Genomic DNA, 22,242 nt, shown 5'->3' with positions numbered 1-22,242 from the left:
TAAGAATAAAATCTAGCTTATATGCTTCACATAACATTGAAATTATCACGGTGTGATGGAAAGAAACTCTGAGATAGTAACGAATTGTACCTTTGAGGACCCCTCGGATCACTTTCCGTCGTTTAGCCTTGTTGGCAACCCTGTACCGGTTGTCAAAACAATATTTGTTTACAATGTTCAGTGATTTTGCGCCTGCTGAGCTAAAAGCCGGAAGAATACATTTTTGGTGCGTAAATGTAAATGATTGGTTCCAGCTGTGTTTTATTTCGGTGTTACCACGTTAAAATAGGCACTGTGCTTCTGTCCCACTATTTACGGTGCATGCGTGAATTTGGTGTGGTGATAAAGCTATAAAAACTCGGCCTCGGGGCGGTGTCGACGGAAAAACAGAATCGTTCCATAAGGTTGGTTTTAAATGTTTATTTCTCTGATTGCACTTTTCCCTCTTTTGTTTCACATTATTTACAGTTCAATACAATATGCCTTAACCTATAAAGTTTGTTCGCGAATGATGGATAATGAATTGCATTTGCATCGCACAGCGGTACACGCTTCGTTTTTGACTGCTGCAGTGATTTTTGTTTTAAGGTGATATTGTAGAGATTATGGACACCGGATGAGCCTGCTTTGATGTGCAGGTAAGGGTGCCATGCTGGGGGAAACCAAATTCAAAATCGTAAGAGGGTGCAGTTTGACAAAGGTTCACGCTTCCTCGGGAAATGTCTATTCCTACCCTCCTATTACCGGTAAATCGAATACAATGCTGATGCAGACCGGTGGCGAATCATCGTGTACTGCCACAGGACGAGCCAAAAGACACAGATATAGACAAATAATAATAAAAAATACAATGATAATTATCTAACATCTCACTCGATCCTCCGGCTGCGCCTGGTTGAGAACGCAAACGGATCCCTAATCTAATTTCCATTGCCGCAGTATGAACGGCGCTATCGTTCTTTAGCAGCTAAAGTAGATAGATAGGCGCTATTAAAGTAGAATACGGTACTGTTTAGAGTAGAAAGTGTTGTAGTGTGAAGCGGCGCTTTTATCTCAAAACCTGATGGCGTAATCCGTGAAAGCAAGACGTGAACAGGTGCCCCAGTTGGTGAACTCGGCTTTGTCGATTTTGGAACCAGGCGAACCCGTTTTCGATAGCCATTCGACCCTGAAAGAATATCCAAAGAAGTTATTAACAAATTCTATGATGGGTGACATTCAATCCAACATTCAATCTGCACTTATGATAGACTAATTCTGAATGACTATTGATTTCCTAAACTTGTTTTTTCAAAATAAACATTTCTTGTCATGCAGTTTATTTACTGTTACTGCGGCCTCTCTGCGAACTGTGGAACTATGTCAAACCGGTCGTAAACAGTTTCTAAGTAAAAAGTGGAACACATTTGCCCGTTCTTACAGCACACTGCGTTCTCGGTCACTCCGTAACCCCACATTATGATTCGTTCAGCCGACCTTACTTTTGCTTTCACGATCACGATCATATGATTCGAGTAATCCGAACAACGGAATACATCGCTTCACGGTCGGCGCAGTGCAAACAAGGCTGCTGATTTATTGGGCAATATCCCGAGATGGGTGCTGGTTTGTCTTTCGAAAGCAAAGGATCGGCCAATTTTGCAACGCTGCGTAGCGTGTACCGCCGGCGCCACAAAATATTTCGGTAATCTACGAACGTACCCACCGCTCATGGCGGACTTGGATCTCGTCTGCAACCGGCAAGTGTCAGTGGTCGTTAACGCGGTTACCGGCCTGGCGTCGGCTGCAGACAAATCGAGGGCCACTTGAATTGTGGCCAAAAAGTGCCACTTGAAATGTGGCCCCCGAACGTGAACGTCAAGTGTGCCCTCGTAGTATTATGATCCGCTATTTTTAGCAAAAAAGCACAGCAATCTGGTGCCTGTGCCGCTTCTTCCTAGCGCAACGAAACGGTAGTAAGGATCGCGTGAAGTGGGACAACTTTGACGCCGGTGGACATATTTCACGACTAGCCCACTGTCTCCTGTTCTTCGTTCCGTTGACCCTGGTGGCGGCCGACAAGGCAAAACAAGTTCCGGCACATTCGCCCGAGTGGCTGTCCTAATCAATGAAGCATTTAGCCTTCACCTAGTTGTTTCCTATCCCTAGCCAGCAACCTCGAAACTTGGCGTTGTACTTCAACTTTTTCCGTTTACTGTTTGTAATTTGCTGAAGCAATTTTGTGCATCGTTAACCTTTGTTTTGGATCATAAGACACCGATCGTCAGTAGCGAATACTTACATTTTGCCGACATCACCCTTGGCGCCCTGCATTTTGCCCATGATGGTGCCCTGCTTCGAGTTTTTCACCCATCCTTTGATGCCCAGCGCCAGGCAGTTGTCGCGGCAGTGCTTGGTGAAGCCACATCCTGGGTGTTTGGGGAGAAAGAGAACGAAAGGCAAAAGCATGATAAGGCAAAGGTTGATGATTGATTTATGCTCGTGGCCCCCTGTTCTGTTCCGAAGGGACCGCAAGTGAAATGATAACCGATACGGGTTCTGATGGCGTTTCGAGAACCACGAAACCATGGGGAGCGCTGCAAGGAACCACAGGAATGTCGTGAAATGGACACGGAATGACACGTGCATCGCGATATCGGTGGATGCAAAGTGTGCCCCGAGTGGGCCCTTCAAAGACGGAACTGCTGCACGAGACGTCGTCGAGCAGGGTTCGCCTGATGAGATGGCCATAAATAACGCGCAGGGCACAATGCGGCGTCCAAACACAATTAAGTAATAGCATACAAATGAGATAAGCCAACGAAGCGGATCGGTCGTGCAGTAACTGAAGGCTTCGCGAGACGCGGACAGGCGACGGTACGGGGGGTGTATCTTGGTCGTTGCTAAAAATATGCAACCAGCACGAGTTTCTGGTACGTTCGATATCTTCACGTTGGTTCTAGGCGCACGCCGGGGGCCAGCGACAGAAAGATGTGAGTGGCCGGTGTAAGTGAGCGGATTCGCTTGTGTGGCACGCTTCTCATCGTTGAAATCGTTCGATTCGATCAACGTGGTACGTCCGGCCAGCGCGGTTTGATTTTTAAATTTCCTCTACCATTTCTATCAGCATAAAATTTTGCTTTCACGTTTATGCACTTCCTCATTGGAATTGGTGCGAAGGAGACGCTTGAAGTTTCATGCGGCGTAACCACGAGCAAAGACGGTTGAGCAAACTGCGTAGAATTGGACCTGTCAATACAAAATTGGGTCTTTTAAAAATATTATTTGTTTTGGCCGGAAAACCTCAAAAATAGAGCAAACGTTTTAGCCACCATAACGCAAACGAAAACGAATCCGTCGGCTGTCAATCGTTTGCGGGCACCCGCTTTGACGTACGGTCGAAGCGGACCAATCGAACGGCGTAGTAAAAATGAACACTCTCGGGCGGGTAGTGTACGGTTTGACCGATAGGAGAGTAAAAGTAAACAGCTGACCGAAATAGAGCGGTCAGATATTATTAGCCGGCAGTAGCATCGTGTTTTACCAGTTAGCACTTAGTTTGCTATCATCGAGCGGAGTAGTTGTGACAAACTTTCGATTTCCTTCTGGTGCCTTCTGTGGCTGTTGGCGCAATGTTTTATGATTGGAATGTTACCATGCGCCCGTTTCAAGTCCACCAATCTTTTTATAGTGCCGAACCAGGTGGCTAGTTAAGCAAGCGGCTTAAGCGTTTAGTTTGGACGATCATCGTTCAGCAGCCTTGAGTTCCAGTGCGCTAGGCCACGTTTCGTTCTGCTGCTAATTTATAATGATCGATCGAAAGAGATCGAGAGAGAGGAAGAGAAAAGAGACCGAATTTACACCAATAAATTACCGACTAGCTATGATAGAGCCCACGGTAATTCCTTTGACCCAAGGTTTGCAATCGTCCGATCTCATCCGTCCGGTTCGACTTGAATCGATGGAGATTGGCTAGCACTCTATTCGTATCGACAATGATTAAATAGACCCAAGAACACCCATATTTAAGATGAACCTGATATGCATTGGAAAGCCCCTTTTCACTTCTAAAATGTGTTCCTAAACGCACCTTGCACCTGGCCAAAGATTTCAAAATCGCACTGCACCAGCACATGATCCTGAAGATCGTGCACACCCATGATGGTCGATCGGTGTTGTTTCTTGTTTGCTCACGACACTGAAAACTCGGATCGATTGCTGCCTTCTTCGGATCAGCACGACAACGTTTGCCTCCAACGGTATATGGCAAAAGTTCTACAGGCTTTGGTTTGGTTTCTTCAACACTGCTGGCAAGGTCAGCCCTAGGCACTTGATCAGGCACTTTGGTTGTTCCGAGTTGGGTTTCCGTTCCGTTGGCCAACTAATCGTCAACTGGCGGCTGCTGCGCCCACGGATAGCTCATTTAGATCGGTACGGGGTGCTTCGCGGCCATTCCTTCGGCCGGAACCGATCGAGAGGCAGTGAAAGGGTGTGGTGGAATTTCGGTTACGGGCTTCGGGCGATCCACCAGACGTGGTTTGTTTTTTCGTTAATCCGATCGCCCGTAGTTGGCGCTGCGATTGCGCAGATTGCGAGAACTCTGTAGATCACCGATTGTGTTCGGCGTCCGGTCTGAAAATATCCTCGTTCCTTGCGCACGTCACGGTCGGTTTGAAGTATTGGGTTACTGTTTGTGTTTCGTTTAAACTGAACGCCGAAGACGACCGATTGTTTCGGATTTATCAGAACGCGCAGCTTGTAGTGGCACTTAAGGGACCAATTTTATGCCTCTTCTTCGGTGGCCCGCAGCTACGGTCGGTGAGGTGAACCGAGCCATTGCGCGGCCATTGGAATGCTTGGTGTTGTACACAGTTTTTTTGTAACATGGGTTTTGCAATTCTTTTCAAAACGATTTTTCCCATTTTTCTTTACCAACATTATATTGGCTTTTTAGAGAATGAGCTTTACAAACCTACTTTTGTATTGTTTGTATTTTCGAATCAGTGATGGGCAGCAATGAAGTGTGTCTCTTTTTGCGGTCATTTTACTTGCATTAATTACAGTAAATAACAAATGGAGGTGCCCGGTTCCCTACACTAATCTACGATGGAGGCGCATGGTTATCGTTGTAACTTTTCCGACCAGACTATTGAAACAACTATCAAAAAAATCCTGAAAGATAAAATATCAAATCCCGTGAAACCTGGGCACCATAAAAAATGATCAAGTGGATGATTTAGTCCGGTCGGGTAATAAATTGGGTAACACTTGAACCAATGGTTAGTTTAAAATGCGCATTATATTGGCGTTCGTTTACGACCGATCACGTTTTACGAGTTTCGGCTACCTAATACAAGCATCGGACAATACACGCCAACACGATATGATTGGTTGTGGCGGCAACATGTTCTCTTCACCAATTCTTCTCGTTTGTTTGGACTTGAGCTGAACGAGGTTTGTCGTGTTTCGGCGCGCACGAAACACGGCAAACGATGGGGAATTCCCGGTAACCAAGATGGTGCCGTTGAATACGAAATGGGGTTCGCTTTTCCCCGATGCCACACACTGTCCGTGCGGGTTGTGAGGTTGTGTGTAAACAAACGCCACAATAACCCTGCAAGAAGAACAACATCTTAAGCTTCGTTCGAATCGGTGACAATCGCATAATTTGGTGATACTTTTTTCTCCCTTCGTACGTGCCTCTGCGCGGGTTTGTGTGCGATCTGCGAAGTGTCTGATGTGTTCCTGCGGTGTTGTAGTACCTATAATTTGCCGCTCAAAGTGTGGGTTAGCGACGTTGGCCTGGGTTTGAATCAGGCTGTGGTGCACTTGAAGTTCAACGCACGGAACAAATGTCTTGGCGCGCGATGCTGTCGCGTCGGTTCACTGTACACGTTAGCCTTCGCCGGGATGGTATTTTCAAATTCTAGTGCGCCACTTCTGAGAGGTATTGTTGGTGAAAAAACGGACAGTTTTCCTCCGAAAGGTACGTGTGTGGTTGGTGGTTTAGGAAGCTGGCAGGGAAATGTGTGCACTCGAAGCAGCGCTCGTTAGCGTGACCTGGTACCATAATTTTAATCGAAAGATTAATGGAGCCTCGCGTATAAAATTATCTGGCCCACGTTTGCCCTTGACCTTGAACCCGTTTTCATCTGGCGGCTGGTCTAGAAGTTTGGACCTCAGCCAACCGGTGGTCAGGCTTTCATGCTCCGGCGCCTGAAACAATGTTGAACACCATCGAATGAGCGCTTCGTTTTCGGCAGGCGCCCCAGAAGTGCGGCATTTCATTAACGTTTCTGTTGCTTCCGCAACGAGATGTACTCGGTTGGCGGTGCCAAAAGGAAAACAAGTTTGTCACTTCCTTTGCGCGGCCATGTTTCCCACCGGAAGTGACTTCACCACTGGTGGGGAAGCAAATGAAATATAGCTCTTGGGCAGCGCATGGGCGGTTTGTTAGTTTGATGGGTGATTTGTTAACTTTAATAACGGTATGGTACTTAACAAACTCCCTTTCATTGGCACGTTTAATCAATCCGTCAACCCGTTGAAATCCATTAGTACGGCCGAACGTCAGCACTCCTGAGACGCTGATCTTGACGCTCGCCGGCTACCCTACGGCTAAGTGCGATCGCTATATTTATGCGCCCGATGACGGCGAGTGACGGCGTCCGCTCTCGGCCCTAGCACTAGATTATTAGCATAATCTACGCGGCTTGCATCTGATTAGTCGCCGAAGCCGGTCGGCATCGCGTCTCGGGATCGCATTTGTTGGCGCGCGACAGGACGCGTGTTTGACATTGTGGTTCGCGGAATAAGCCTTGGCTATTTGTTCGAAAAAAAGTAACAATAATCGTAATGAAAAATTGTCGATAGGTCAGTAATTGCGCCTGCGTTCTGTCCCGGTTGTCTGTGGTTTTCCTTGAATTCTCTCTAGATTAAAAAGGTTTTCGTCACATTGGGGTTGACGAATTGTTGTTTAACATCAATTAAATAAAGCGTAGAATAAACTGAACAAGAGTTGAATATATTCGATTATGATCCAATGGTAAACAAACTTACAACTTGATCAAGAGTAAACATGCCATCGAGCCAGCGTGTTCGATTGCGACACATTTGCGGCAACACTATAAATAGCTGCACGGCATCTCGCTTGTGACATTGCGTGGCGGTTGCGATTCGGCTTATAAATTCCGTAAGCCTTACCTTCGGGCCCAGTTCCACCATCAATTGAGCGTGTTGGCTACCGCGGTCGGGAGTGGATCCTCATTAAATAAAACAGCATTATGCGACGAAACAAAACAGACTTTTCCGCCGAGAGGGCCGGTTCGTAATGAAAATTAGTTCCGCTGAATGAGTTAATTCCGTGGCCGCCGGTTTTTTTTCGTTTCGTTTTGCTTGGTCCTAGGGCTAGGGAACACTGTAGGACCGCCAACCGGTTGGCCTCTCACTGGTTATGGAGAATTTTTATTTCCCAATTCCGGTTTCGTGCCGATACAGGTCGCAGCACGGCCGCAGCAGCAGGAGTGCTAGGCGTGGCCGACAGGCAACCGCGGGCGGGGACTTGGGCCTGCTCATGGTCAGTTTAAATTACAGGAATGTTCGTTTGAAATGTACCATGGGCCCACGGAGAGCCGGTCCCGGTCCCGGAAGCTGCTAATCCTGGTTTTCTACACGCTCCGTCCCAATGTGTGTGACCTACGTACGGACGTCAATTTATCAATGAGTGGCCTGTCAGCATGTTGCCAATAAGTGATCCGGCCACCGGTCACCGGTCGGTAGTGCCACGTCCGAAACTTTACCAAACCCTAATGGAGGCCATTTTGCCCATGACCGGCGTGGTCGGCGGTACAAATCGGTCCTAATTGTGCGACATTGACATCGGGCGTTGGCGTGATGGGCTTACGGTGGCCGGCCGGACGGCGACGGCGATGGAAAGACGGAAACATTAAACGTGATGCTCACATATGCGCTGCGCGGCTTATCTCAAGAGTAGTAAGGTCAAGAATACTGAGTCAAGTCTTTCATAAGCGGGGCAGTAAAGCGAAGGATACGATCTACATATCTTACGTAGCATGATTATTTGCTTAATCACTCGTGTGACGTTTGGCCCCGCAACTTCAACCCGTGACCAGCTCTAACCCCTGCTGACTCCGAAGTGTTTGAATTTCTTTATCAGCAGACCATTTGGGCGCGACCATGATTATGCATTCGGTCCAATAATTAAATTCGAATCACAGCTTTACGACTTCTTGGTGGCGGACGAATTTATTTGCCGACTCATCTGATCGCCAGGGGTCGTTGGGATTCGGACACACACAGCTCTATGAGGTCTAGATGATTCAGAAAATTAAAACAAAAAATCCGGTGACGCTTTCGTTGTCCATTGTATTTACAAACAGAAACAGTTATAAATAAGAGTTTGAGGCTCTGGATTAGCTGCTTTTAGCGGGGTTCGTTTCCACGTGGTCTAGTTGATTCGCTTATTCTCTAAAAGATCTAGCGTCTCGCGCGTAACTACATATACGTATATTTATATATACTACAGTAGGGTTTCGACGTAGGGAGTATGCTTCTTAACACGCTACGAAATTACACCGATAATTAATACACCTAACGGTCAGTTGGCACGACTACGCTCTAGCTTTATGCTGGTATACTGATGGGTTTCGCAGCGGGTTTGACTTTTTATTCGCCTTCGCACGCTTCGAAGGTTTCGAAGAGGGCCGTGGTCCCGGCTCGTTTCTTTAAGAACAAAACTACACTACGGGGAATGTGGTGCTTTCTGCGGCAATAGGCCAGCTATTGGTCTCAGTGCATTCAGGGCAGCCAGGCCAGAGCCTGTCTCTTCCGGTGGCTACTTGCTCGGCGGGTGACTGCTGTGATCGCTGCCGTTGTTCTTCGGATCGTCGATGATCGTCAGCGGCACGGCTTCCAGGTTGCGGATCACCTGGTGATTCTGATCGGCAGCATGGTGCGGATGGTGGTGATGGGGATTCGGTTGCTGCTGATGCTGGGCAACCGGCGGTGGTGAAGGTTGGTGCGGTTTCTTTTCCTGCAACACTCCGCCGGTGCTGTTGAGGTCGGCCCGTTCGAGCGTCTCGAGCAGACGGCGCTGCTTTTTGTTGCGCTCCTTTTGGAAGAACAACCGAATGTAGTAGACCGGAAACACGACGCACTGGCCGGCGGGTTCCTCGGCGTCGATGTATACACCTCGCACCAGCACCGAGTTGGAGCAGTTCAGCAGAATCAGCAGAACCAGCGATACGGCGTGCGTGATCCAGTTGCTCAGTAACCGTTGATCTGTCGAGCGTGACGGAAAAGAAAGGAAAACTCGTTAGTTCATAGAGTCGGCCTGGGTGCTGGGAGGGTGGGAGGCTACCTACCAGGCAGGAAGTAGGTGTCGAGGGCTTGCCAAACACCCCGCCATACGTTGATCGTGCCGATAAAGCTGAAGAACAGGAATAGATCAGCGACCACCACGCGCCAGAAGCCGGTCAGCCGATCGCAGGTCCACCGCATCAGCGGTTGCAGCGAGAAGGTCACCCCGGTCACACCGTATCCGATGATCTGCAAAAGGGAGTTCATCGGTTTAAGAGTCTCCCGGCAGAGATCTTTGGCCCCGGCGAAAGGTGCCTGATTGAATTATAGCGCCCGCGCCTAGCTTTTATTGGCTTCCCTTTTGTCACTTCATTAGCAGAGAGCTGCGCATATTTTTCTGGGATATTCGGGATGAAACTTGTCGGTGGTGCGACCCTCAACTCACATTACAGGCAATCGCGGTGGCCCGTGGCGGTGTTGTTATGATTGTGCTAACGATCAAGGAATTGGCCATTATTGGCCGGCCTAACTTACCACCGAAGCCCACGCCGATGCGCCGTGATCCTCCGGGAATAGTTTCAGGTCCAGCAGGACCCAGAGACCGCGCCAGACGAACACCACCAGGGATCCGATTACCAGCACGGAAAACATGCAGTCGAGCACGTACAGGCCGGGATCCTTGGAGCCCTGCCGATGGGAACACATGAAGGACAATGAAAGTGTTATCGTTCCGGACACACTGTACCGGCTCTATCCAAACCACAATAACTCGCTAGTCTCTGTTTAATAATTAATTAATAATCTGTTTTAATAGCTCAAGTGAAGCAGTTCAAGCAGTGTATGGTTAGAATAAATTTTTTTTTTCATTTTGTTTCAGCTCCCGCCAACAATTTGTTTCGTGTTGGTAAGTCTTTGTTACGCGCTTTGGTATTAATAAACTCGTGCAAACTCATGCAATGTGTGCCACCTGGGACCCGATACTCCAGTATTGGATCAGGAAATGGCCAGCTGCCTGGCCGACGTCGGACGGCCGATTGTCATTCCGCCACGGCCCTTATCATACCGGCAGAGTCCGGACTGGACCGTCGCAAGCTTAAAAGCACACGTGTTTGATAAGCTACGGGATTGTTTTTGTGGACACCCCCTGTGTGATTGGGATTGTCGGGGATTTCGGTGCGAGTAAGTGGCCTCAGTTGGCAGACAAGTAAGAGAACAATACGAGAGTACGACTTACTAATATCCGTTGCATGCCTCGGTATGTCACAAAGTACAGTTCTATTTATAGCCCATCGGAGAAAGACACGTGTCCGTTGATGGCGGAAGATTAGCAGCCGTGTGCCAGCCGATCTTCTAGACGGCAATTAGAGAAACTTCCACGTTTACGGAAACCGACACGATAGCGAAGCACATGCGCGTGCGGCTTACAAGCTTAACGAGCTGTAATGTTCAGAGACAAACACACTACTACCAGGTGATGGAATTACCCGTACCCGGAAGATGATCGCTGGGTGCCGTCATATGACCCGCAGCGAGTGGCTAGGCTACTTTGTTGACGCTTCCTATTTGGCCACAACCTCGCGTGCTTGTCACTACTTGTGGTCTGTACCGTGCGTGCTATGTTGGCGCCGTGCAATGAAGGTTCTATGAAGGGTCGATCTTAGTAGGCAGTGGAAGAGGTTATGCATATGAATCACATCCGCCTGTGAGTCGTCGTGCCGATGAGAAGATGAGGGTTGCGAAGACTTTGTGCAGATAGAGAAACGGTGCGGTCATGCGAAGAAGTAGGTTCCACCGGGGATACGGTTCCGGGCTTTCGGGACTAGGTCAGCTGAGAGCGCAGGCTCACCGTTAGCTTGAAGTAGGTCGGAACATCAAAGTACTCCTGTTGCGCGTCGTTCACGATCACGAACGGTGGGCCCATGACGTTTCGCGATCCTTTTAGGCACGCCAACAGAAACAGACAGCCGAGCGTGATCAGTGCCACGTACAGGACGTTGTGCGTGGTGTACAGGTCGATCAGCTGCCAGCCACCGCGCCACGCATTCACGCACACCAGCCCGTAGACGGCGGTGTAGACCCGCGACCCAACGTAGAACGCTATCCGGTGTTTGTCGGCGTTCAGGTGCCGCCGGAGCGTGGCCTGGCACAGGTTAAACATGATGTGGCCCGCGACGCCGATGGCGAGTGACACGATCAGGCTCGTGGTCAGGTCCGATGGGTAGATGTAGTCGCCCATCAGGTTCCACGTACCTCGCCAGTAGCCCACCACGAGCGGGGCCACAATCAGCGAGGCGTACAGGTAGTCGAGCAGCTGCAGGAGATGCTCGTGGTAGCTACCGGTCTCCCCGCCGGCAGCAATCTCGGCCGGACCGGCTGCCGCACCACTGGCCACCTTTCTACCGACGAAACCATCTTCGATCCCGGCGATACTGCCTCGCATGATGTTGCTGCCGTCCGCCGGGTGCTGGACTTTCTCGATTCACACACGGATACACGTTGGGCTTTTCTCTAGGGTGGGCCTGTCCACACACGCCACGCCGGTCTCACGGGGCTCGTGTCGCCTCTGTCCCGACGCACCACCATTCACTTTTGCGAAGCCACGCGACACGAACCTGGCTCTTCCGCATGTGAGCGATCCGGGCTCGCGGATCACCACCACCGGGCAGCAACAACACGAGCGATGCCGAGAATTCGTCTTTTAATGGGCGGATTGGCGTGCGGCGATCGTCAACTCATTGCCGCACCGTGTCTCGATGGCGCTCTGGAGGAGCGAGAAGTGTGTGGGAAACAGTAATTATTTCCCTCCGACACTGAGCCTTCCGGCAAACTGTGGACAAGTTTTTCGCAAAGCTGTGGACGCTGAGGTGGTAGATTGTATGCACCGATTGTGTTTCGTTGACGGCGTCGCTGCCTCACTGTAATAAGAAGCCCCCTTGTTTGATGAACGATTTCTACTTGTTTGTTTCTGGTGTCCGCGTGGGGCGAAACATGGCGTCATGGCATGTTCCGGAACCGATCGGTACCAGCTGTTGGGCTGGCCCGACTGCCACCACCGCCGATATAAATCATCAACCACTGCGTGACGTAGTGTGCTACTTCCCCAAAAATAGAAGTAAAAACCAAACAAAAAGAACGGACCGGAATGTCACTGATAAGCGCATCCGTGGCCGGTGCCGTGACAGGTACGGAACGACCGGACCCGGGTCACAAGTGTTTATTTGACGCGGCACTGGCGCTAAGCAACCGGTAAACAATGGTGCTTCGATGTGCGCGAGATATCATTGCTCATGGGGTCGGCTAATTGGCCCTACATCTCCGGAGTGACCGGTTCGAGGTGAAGAACGGACTCGTAGCCAGTTCTCACATACAAAGGATCTCCTGCTTCTGGTCTCCGAGCAGGCGGCATTATAAGTAGGCTCTGAGCAGCAGTTTGTTTGACAACTCTTTCGGCTGCCCAGTAGCCGTCAGTGATTAGGCCTTAGTGGCTGTTTCTGGTTCCGAAGAGATAGTACGTAATATACGATCGCCATGGTGGTAAAAATATCAAGAATCTGCACGACACACACGGGTTGCCTACTGTTGTGGCCCACTATCTGGCCCAACATCTGGGCTCGATTCGCATGTTGGTCCTCCGTGACAACACACTGTTGCCAATCAGAAGCTACGGCCAACTCCGGTGAGTAGCTCAGATAAGCAGCACGCCGGTAGCTCGATACTACGAGAAGAAAGGAACCGCCGTTCGGTGAGCAATCGGGACAGCAGGGGCGGTTCGCAACACTTTCAAGTAGCTCCCTACCCTAATGGTCGCCTCTGTTGTCCGGTGTGTCGATAGTGACGTCGATAGTAGCTTTATGACACAACCCCCTGTGCGGAGACCAGACAGAAACTACTGTTGCACTACTGTTCCTACGAGAGGCGCGTCGTGTTGTGCATGGTGACATTTGCGGTGCAATGGAATCTCTGGCCCTTCGCTCGGAACACACACCACACACATCGGCGTTCGGCAGTTCGGCTACACACGACGGTATCGAGTATCTGGTCACTTTGGCGTTCCGCGTCGGTGCGCGCGATGTCTGCGTGATGAACCTTTCTTCTCTCAGCTGACACACTGGATGGCTGGATTACGGCACACTTTAGCTTTCCTTACCGTGAAAGTTGGACGCAAACGGATGACCCCAGCGCGACAGGCCGCCACGTACCGGAACCGCACGCCTAGTTTTCGCAGCAGCACACGCACCAACCACAACATCGGAATAAATCACTCGCAATGGACTCTCGCGAGATCTAATGCGCCGGCGGCTTAAATATGACGGATAATCCAATTGACACGGGTGGCCACTTTCGGCCGCCAAACTTTGGCACCACCGGCACCTGCGTCCACATTAACTGGTTTCGGGGGCTCACCACGGTTCGGCCCACGGTCGGACCTTTTCTTTCGTTTTAGCAACACCGATGGCGGGGAAACTTTGAAACTGTGAGAATCCTTCCTAATCCTTCCTGCAGCAGAATGGTACAGTCAGAGTCAGAGCACCACGCAGAACAGCACCAGCAGCGACGGGACAACGACGACGACGGGCACGAGTAATCAGATTAGTCCGAATCACCCGAATCAGCCGCCAGATCGAGAATGAACTGTTATCATCCAAATTGTTCTAATCAGCGAATGGTCCCCGCCGCGTCCATTGCGGCTGCTCGAGGTTGACTGTCCGGCCGTGCGCGAACGAGATCGGTACCAGGGGGCCTCCGATGCTGTGGGCCACGGACGCGCCACCGAACGTCAGCGGCCGTTATGCGGTTATGCGGACGATCAGTCGAACCGGACCGGACCGGAGTAGCAGCATTACTCGGAGCGATCGTCCGCTCACAAAGCGTAGCGCGCTGAATCCCCCCGCTTGGCGCACATTAGCCCGACATTAGCCCGAGAGAGTCGTACGCGTAATCAGTGCGTGAGTGGAAGGGCGATCATTACCGATCGGATACTGCGACACCGGAGCGCACACAGACACACATACCTAGAACTACTAGTCCAGTGTGCAGTTGCCACTCTCCGTTCGAGGTTCAGCACGCGAATTCGTACAGCGAGGGTCCAGGTTACTCAGTGACGTGCCACCCCGACACGGTAGCTCTCAACCTTTTGCGACGGATGCGTCCACGGCGACGTAAAGCAGTGGTGGTTCGGCCATCTCGTCCTCGAGGGCTTCCCGATCTCAGCATCGATCGGTGCACGTCCGACTGATGGTGGTCGTGAATTGGGCCCCGGTATATCCCCACGGATACATCCAGCGCGGAACGCTGAGTGACTCGACTTCGCACACCGTCACCGCCACACAACCAAATGTCCAGTTTGTTGTTGCCCTTGCGCAAACAACAAACTATCTAGCGAGTGCCGCTAATGGGAATTTAGTGACTTCCCAGCCATGGATATGATACATTATACAAGGATTCGAGTATTTGTCGAGTGTCACTTGCCGCCGTGGACTGGATCGTCTGTCAAACGGAGATATTGGAACTACAACAGCTTATGTGGAGCTCTCACTGAAGCCTCCCGCTTGAACGCGTTGATAAGCCCAGCGCCCTTTCCGTACGAGCAACTGAAGGAATGTAACGCAGTTTAGATGGCGCGACGGACCGGGAGGATTCTAGAACCGAACCGAACTCGACAGCGCTTGCGAACCAGGATTGCATGGGCGCTTCCGAGACCGCACGACAAGAACGGTACCGTAGCCCGGAACTGATGCTTTGATTTGCTTGACCGTGGTGACGTTTTAGGCACTTCTTCGATCACGATCGCTCGGATTACGACCACATTGCATCGTGTGGTCACCCGTTTTAACAGCTGCCCGCGGCCGAGACCGAACAGATTATGAACACATACGCCGTTGGGTGCGTTATCAGGCAGCACAGGGGAAAGAGTGTACATCGGAGTTGTACGTACCGTGCTCCGAGACCGTGTTGTCGCACGCACCGTGACCGTTGTGCCGTAGGTCGGTTCAACGTCTTGCGTCTAGAGGGAACGTGATGATCCGCCCGTCGATAAGGACGTGCGTGAGTCAATCGCGCGGATGGGGTCAATCGTCGGTAGGAATTTTCCATTTCTTCGGAATCTTCCGCCCGCCGGAGAACGTCAACGGAAACGACCAACGAAGCGGAATGCTACAGTAAACATAGAGTCTACCTTCGCCTACTTCCCAATGCATCAAGACGGAAGAAACAACTCGCTTTGGAGAGATGGAAAGATGGAATCGATTTTTCAGGTCACCATGCAGCGGGCCGTACAATAAGCGCATGCGTGTCCCACAAGTGCGGCTCTCGATGTGGCCATGATCTGACCGTGGAGTGGAGATCGCGCAAAGCTGATAAGTATGTCATGCGGTTAGTCTGTCTATCCAACCGATTCGATCGATTCCCTGGTAATCGCGTTCGAAAAGTGGAGGACAGCGTGCAGTTGATAAGCGGAAATCCCCGTGGCACAGCGGGTCGGATTCCCCAGTGGCTTACCTTCGTTTTAAAGTACGTCGGAATGGTAAAGTAATCTCGCGGCGAGTCATTGACGAACGGTGCACCGGTAATGTTGCAGAAACTGTGCACCGAGGCCAGGACCAGGATCGCCAGAAGCGTGGTGCTTCCGAAGAACATCAGCGTCGGTGGTGCGTAGTGGTCGATCACAATCCAACTGCCGCGCCAGGTAGCAACACTGATCGCCCCGAACAGGCAGGTGTAAAGCCGAGACCAGCAGTAGAACGCCACCGGACGCTCATCGATATCTATCCAGCGGGACAGCCGGCTCTGTAGCAGTAGGAACAGTACGTTTCCTCCGAGACCGAACGTCAGCAGTGCGGCCATGCGCCACAGCTCATCGTCCGGAAAGAGGAGCGTATCGTAGAGGTTCCAGGTTCCGCGCCAGTAACCAATCACCAGCGGGCTGATCACGAGCGCCGCATAAAGGTTGTTCAGTAGCTCCGGTACGTGGCCCGACTGGGTGTAGTCGAAGCCTGTTCTCGTCCCTTTGCCAGCTATCTGGTCGAGTCGCAGAAAGCTTCCGCGCATAATGCAGCACACGGTAGAGGCGTGTAGATCCCCGGTTGATCCGTCAAACGAATGTTGGACTCGGGCACAGAACTTGGGCCGAATGCGCGTGCCTGGTGTGGGGTTGGGTCGTTTCTGGGGGTCTGCAGTTGGGACCGTCCCGTCGGTTCAACAGCACACCACAGTTCCTAACCGCAGCTTCTAACCGTTCTCGAACTCTGGCACTGGTTGGGCGTATCCTGGGTCGCTTCGTGTCGCTGCGGCACATTCGTTTGCTTCGCCGGATAAACTTCTGCAGACGGACTCCTCGGGTCCAACCGGATGATTACATCCGTTCACACTGGCCCCTGGAAACTGGGTGGCCTGCGTTCGCTCGTACCGCGCAGTGTTCAAGTCTTCGCACTCACTCACTGCGTCTGCCACTCGGCGTGTAAGCCACTCGCTCGCTAGTCCGCTCGGAACACTCGTCTACTCGAAACCGTGCGCGCTGCTCTCCGGTCGACACCGATTGGAGGACTGACGGTCGAAAGTGTGTCAAACGGTTTTATAGTTTCATCGCCAGTCTTTGTGTACCGTATGTACCTTAGTACCCTCGCCGCCGCCGATGGGTCGCCGCCAAGAAGCTGTCTGTCATTACGGTGGTCTGTTGACAGGTCCAGGTAGGCCGCAAGATGCATCTCCATACACGGATCCACCCGCACGCGCGCTGGGCACTCCGGTCCGGTATCGATAAGATTGTTGAGAAGGGCTTATCACCGTGGCGTCTTCGCTATCGCCGCTGTGTAACGCTGTAACGCCGGTGGGTGGACCAGAAGATGGCCATGGCATGGCTTCAGATCACCTCACTATGGGCACCGGAGTACGTCACCAGGCATCACAGGACAGCGAATCGAACTATCCGTCGTTGGCCGGCTTTTGGGAATCGTTCCCAGGCCCCAAAGCCAGACATACCGGCGGCGGTTGTTCCGGAGAAAAGCAGACTTTCTTGTCCGCCACCGCTGTCGGCACTTTGTTCCAAGGCGCGCTGATGCTCGGTCGACCAAACCAACAAAACACTCGATCCACGCGATAAGCGAAAGCGGCTGGCTGGTGTTGCCGGGTTGTGGGGGACCAAAGGAGCGCTGTGAACGTACAGCAGGAGCAACACAGACAGATGCTCTATTGTTTCCCGGCCGGTTATCTTGTGCGATTCGCGTTTAAGCAATATTTCCATAGCGCGCAAGGCTTTCGGGTCGATGCCAGTTGGCCGAATGTCACCATATTACGAGGCCTGTCCCAAAACAAGCTTTGAATTTTGGCGACAAAAAAGAAACAAAGAAGGGTAACATCAAAACGCTGTCACCGACTGGTATCGGTCCAATCAGGTTCTCGTTTGTTCGCCCCCGGTTTCGGGGGCTTTGCTGACGGCAGTGTGCATCTGCGATAAGCAAAATGGACGATGGGACTCCCGCTAGCCGTGGATGACGAAAGAAGAGACCCCTTTTCTCCAGAACGGCAGTGATCGAAATGATGGCCGAAAGTGGATCGTTTTAAGCTGGGCGTCAGGATGCGATCGACCGATCGAACGACCTACTATCGCGGACATGCTTTCTTGTCTGTACCTTGAGTATAAGTAGAACATCCGATAAGGGCCGCCGTCGGGCCACAGTCAAGGCTGAACGGGGCGGGTTCTCCTTGGCCGCCCTTCTTGCGTCATTGCGCATTTCGAGTTACGGACGATAAATTATAAACTTCAATTAACCGTTCAACACCGGGAAGTTATGGTACATCCGCGCCACAGTAGGTCGAAGGGCTCCATAAACCGGGGCGTTGAAAAGATTATATTTATCTGTTGCTGGTGCTGCATTACATTTTGTCCTTTTCGGAGTCGTGAGTCACTCTCTTGAGCGCTAACTACGCTTCCGGACGAATGATTGATGTCTGGTGCGGGTTTAAAACTGCACCCCATTACGCCCGCGTTTACGATCGCAGGTCGCCTGGGACCGTGCGCGCAGTAATTATCGAAGGGTCGCGCGCCTTTTACGACAAAGCTCCCCATCGCTGCCTTTTTTATTGGGCAAACGAAACGCTAACGATTAGTTAAAAAATTCGCGATTTGTTTTGGTTCCGTTGGTCCCGTTTCGGATCGTTCCGAATGTTCCGAGAGTGGGTATTAAAAATCCCCAGAAGTGTTGGTGGCCCGCCAATGGTATTTAGAAATCGTTTCGCCCGGGGCAACTTTGGAATCACTTTATGCTCGGGGAGTCAATATTTGGGCTGCGCGGAAAGAACCGAAGCACCAGAGAACGTGCTCCACAAGGGATCGTTGCCGTGCCGTCCCAAGACATGCCGGTGCTTGGAGGAGGTCAAACATTTCGGATGGCCATTTTGGGCAGGTCACAGACATCCACTCCGTGGCCGTTACCACGCTACCACCGGCTACTAGGAAGGACCGGCACCGGCAAAGTATTTTACCCCCCGGGCGCGCTCTGCCCGCTAATCGATTTAATGAGCTGCAAATATTTACCTTCATCCTGAAGCGCGTCGGAAAGCTAAACATGGCCTCCTTGCGGTCGGTGAGAATGATGAATGGTGGCGCTAGGAGATTGCGGACCGATTTCATCGCGACCAGACCCACGAGACAGATTGCGGACACGGTCAGGGCCGGCCACAGCCGGGTAGCTGAAAGCAACGGGAAAACTTGATTAAGAACGCCACTCACAGACCTGAAGCGCAGTTACTAGCGGACGAAGAAATTGATTGGCCCTCAAACCGAATAGTTGAATGGACAGAAGTGTCGGGAACCCGCGGAAGAATGCTAGACACATTTCATCTCGTCGTCCTGATCGCTGGGAAGCGGATGATTTAATTGGACTGGTAATGATCGATCGATCCGCACACGTCATCGCCATAGCGGGGGGACCGGTACGTACAGGTACTCGTTCTCCGTTCTCCATTGAGCCAGCCTGTTTTACGCTAATACTTGCTAATGGTTGCAATTTAGAGCCCGCATTTCGCCCGCAGGGTCGGTGGGCGGTTGTTGTTGTTGCGGGGCGGGCTAATTGGCGGTGCACTGGTCAGTATCGAGAGTGTCACAGGGTGGTTTTCGCGTGCCGTTTCGTGATCTACGGTGCATGGCGCGCGGTAGTGAGAGTAAATAAGGTGCGAATAAAAAAGACCGCTCAACGGTCACAGCGGTATGTGGGTCATTTGCATTTGGCCCTGGCCGGTCGCGTAAATTGGTTGCTAATAACCATTAAAAACATTGCCGGGCTCTACTTTATGATAAGAATAAAAGTCCCGTTCTAAGTGGCTTCAGGTGGGAATCTATAGATATGCAAATAAGGTTTTGCTAATTATTTTTTGCCATTTATTTCTATTTTTTTTTCTGATGCAATGGTGTCGTCTGTTTTTAAAACAATATCTCAAAGTTGTTTAGCTATTTTCAGCGCAGAAGCATTGTATTGTAAGCAGTCAGTATTTGCTTAGTGTTAATAACTATTTCCCACCAGATCACCATCCGTTCCGAGAGTTCTCCGAGAGCCCGCTTGTTTGCTTGCCGGCAGATTTGTTTTGCTCTAGTGGGCGGAAAGGTCTACGTGTACTGTAGCTGTTAGCTGCGCCCACACAGCCGGGCCTGATGTCTGACCAACAATGTCACAATCGCCAACGAGTCCGGGCGTAACTCACCGAAGTACGATTCCATCACTTCCCAGCCACCGCGCCAGTGCATCACGCAGCTCATGCTGAAGACGTACGTGTAGACGCGCTCCACCAGCCACCGGCGGACGGTACGCGAGCGGCTCTTCGGGGCATTCCGGGCGAGGGCCAGCCCGGCGAGCAGTGGTTCCCGGAGCAGTGCGAACGTGGTGTGCAGCGTGGCGCCGAGCAGGAAACACAGCCAGCCCGGGAAGTGGCGCTCGTGGAGGTCCATGTAGCCCCAGGTACCGCGCCAATGGCTCACCACCAGCGGGGAGATGATACACAGCGACATGAGCGTGTCCCCGAGGTGGAGCAGCCGTTTCCAGCAGCGACCATGCTGCCGGCGCTCCACCACCGTCGGTGGCACCACGAACGGGTTGTCCTGGTCGTCGAACGCGTCACCCATTGCTTCCGTTTCGGTGGACAGCGCACGATCGCACGAACAGTCACTTGCCTTAAACTTTCAACCGTTTCACTCGCTCCGGACACTCAGGAGCGCAGGACATTCACTCGGTTGCCTGCCTCACCGTGTACTGGATCGCTCGGGCCGTGCTCTGATCCACCGATTACATGGCCCCGTTTAGTGCCATTCCTTCGTTTAAATCACCAAACAGTTTGCCCGAGCCACACACTCTTTAGTCAGACGAAAATGAGTTTGGTCAATCCCAGGCGCTGTAGTTGTCGGTGAAGCTCATTAACACTACACCCCGCACAGCAGCACACGCCGCTTCAATGTCAGCGGCACGTCTCACGGCGGCCACGGCGCGTCATCTGATCCGAGTCGGAGCCGCGTCCGGACTTTGTCACCCGTCCGATGATAAACCACTGAAATATGAGCCACCATTAATCCATATCTTCGTTTTGCGCGAAGGCGACCGCACGCCGTGTCTCGGAGTCTCGGGCGGCTCGGGATCTCGGGATCAGATCGCACCGTTGATCCGGACCTGTTGCTTGCCGGCGGTACACTGTGGCGTTCGCGTGTCGCGCTCCTTTTGCCTGGTACGTTGTGGTGAATAGTTTTGGCTTCTTCACTGTTCACTGCCACACAGTTTTCGCGCCACTTCGCGGCCGCCCGGGTCCGCCATGCGCAGGCGAAAACGGAGTCGCGAAAATGGCTCGGCTCCGGCATGGCAACGATGGGACGATGACACCATTTTGATGCTCCCGGGCGGGCTGCGAACTCCCGGTCCCGGTTTGGGTCGTTGGTGTTGGGTAAACTTGTGGGGTTGCCCCTTTTATTGCTGGCCCCCTTCCGGGCTACGGATGGACACCATATGGACTGGACGTCATCGTCTGTCATCGTCGTCGGCTTCAGTCCACATGGTGGTAGGAATATTTAAGTGCTGCAACAATATTATGCTAGAGCATAAAGTCGGTTTTATTTCCTGTGTTGCACTTTCGTTTCCGTTGCCTCGAAATTCGTTTTTGGGGTGATCATTATTTCGTGCGGTTTGTGTAGCTTTCCCCGTTTTCTTCCGAAAAGAAAATCGGAACACAGTTTTTGTGATATTTTTCGAACATGGCAATTCTAAAACATTCGGATCAATTTTACACCTCGGGTTAAGCTTAGCGATAAGCGAGACTGGTGACCATAAATTTCCACCTCCGCGTGGCAAAGGGCGCACTAGGGCACTTCAGACGGCTATTGATACATTTCGGTTGATAAGCCGGCAGGAATAATGGAGCCAGGCCGTGGTTCGCAGAACGTGGTCCACTCTTATCGTACGTCCGATGCTAATCCGCTTGTCAGTCGAGTGAAATAAGAGGCTGCCGAAGTGGGCTTGATTTATTCGACGGGCATCGCATTCTACTCTGTCGAAGGGTGTCTTTGGACCAATCAATACGTTGCACCACTGAGCATCTTATTGCTCTGTTAACTTGCGATGCTTTTTGTAGCGACCTCACCAGTAACGGTCATTTTTTTTAAATAGTCGAGCAGGCTATGAAGGTTGTATTATTCGAGCAGGTCAAGTATGAATTTTAGCAGACTCGATACTAGCAGCAGGTCTAGTAGACATAGCACATTTTCACCGCGGATTTGGGGAGTTGTGAAAGGCATTTCCCCACTCCCCACCAAGAAGCGCATTAACGAATTACATCTCCCTCCCGTTAACGAATTACATCCTCCCCCGCCGAATTACATCTTGAAATTAAAATAAGGAAACTATTCGAAAGTTCCTAAATTTTGTTGCACAATGCTTCTCATTTTTTTTTTTTGTGAAATAATCTAGCAAAACA

General features: G+C 51.4%; 3 protein-coding genes across 6 annotated transcripts in view; 1 reads left to right on the top strand and 2 right to left on the bottom strand.

The window, feature by feature from the left end:
* Positions 1-212: 212 nt before the first annotated feature.
* Positions 213-22,242, top strand: part of LOC131211152 (phosphopentomutase) — a 51,875-nt gene continuing 29,845 nt past the window's right edge. Inside the window, exons 1-2 of one of the 2 annotated variants that reach the window (XM_058204518.1) lie at positions 213-404; positions 10,175-10,201. The gene's annotated coding sequence lies outside the window, so the exon portion shown is untranslated. Of the gene's footprint in view, positions 405-5,894; positions 5,966-10,174; positions 10,202-22,242 lie in introns of those variants that run through there. The other variant, XM_058204519.1, reaches the window with a different exon arrangement.
* Positions 383-4,390, bottom strand: LOC131211156 (acylphosphatase-2). Its single transcript, XM_058204524.1, has 3 exons — positions 4,070-4,390; positions 2,282-2,408; positions 383-1,168 (listed from the first exon to the last, which is right to left on the bottom strand). The coding sequence occupies exons 1-3, from the start codon at positions 4,137-4,139 to the stop codon at positions 1,054-1,056; spliced, it is 312 nt and encodes a 103-aa protein (XP_058060507.1). The 5' UTR covers positions 4,140-4,390; the 3' UTR covers positions 383-1,053.
* LOC131211153 (uncharacterized) lies at positions 8,407-16,815 on the bottom strand. Of its 3 annotated transcripts, none has more exons than XM_058204520.1 (5): positions 13,445-13,952; positions 11,144-12,212; positions 9,832-9,984; positions 9,363-9,546; positions 8,407-9,279 (listed from the first exon to the last, which is right to left on the bottom strand). In XM_058204520.1, the coding sequence occupies exons 2-5, from the start codon at positions 11,735-11,737 to the stop codon at positions 8,834-8,836; spliced, it is 1,377 nt and encodes a 458-aa protein (XP_058060503.1). In that variant the 5' UTR covers positions 11,738-12,212; positions 13,445-13,952; the 3' UTR covers positions 8,407-8,833. The 3 variants fall into 3 exon arrangements, with proteins under 3 accessions (XP_058060503.1, XP_058060504.1, XP_058060505.1); XM_058204521.1 differs by lacking the exon at positions 13,445-13,952 and adding an exon at positions 13,094-13,224; XM_058204522.1 differs by lacking the exons at positions 11,144-12,212; positions 13,445-13,952 and adding an exon at positions 15,796-16,815.

Source organism: Anopheles bellator, chromosome 2 (assembly GCF_943735745.2).
Source record: "Anopheles bellator chromosome 2, idAnoBellAS_SP24_06.2, whole genome shotgun sequence".
In the NCBI taxonomy this organism is placed as follows: domain Eukaryota; kingdom Metazoa; phylum Arthropoda; class Insecta; order Diptera; family Culicidae; genus Anopheles; species Anopheles bellator.
This window is presented reverse-complemented; position numbering and strand designations above follow the sequence as displayed.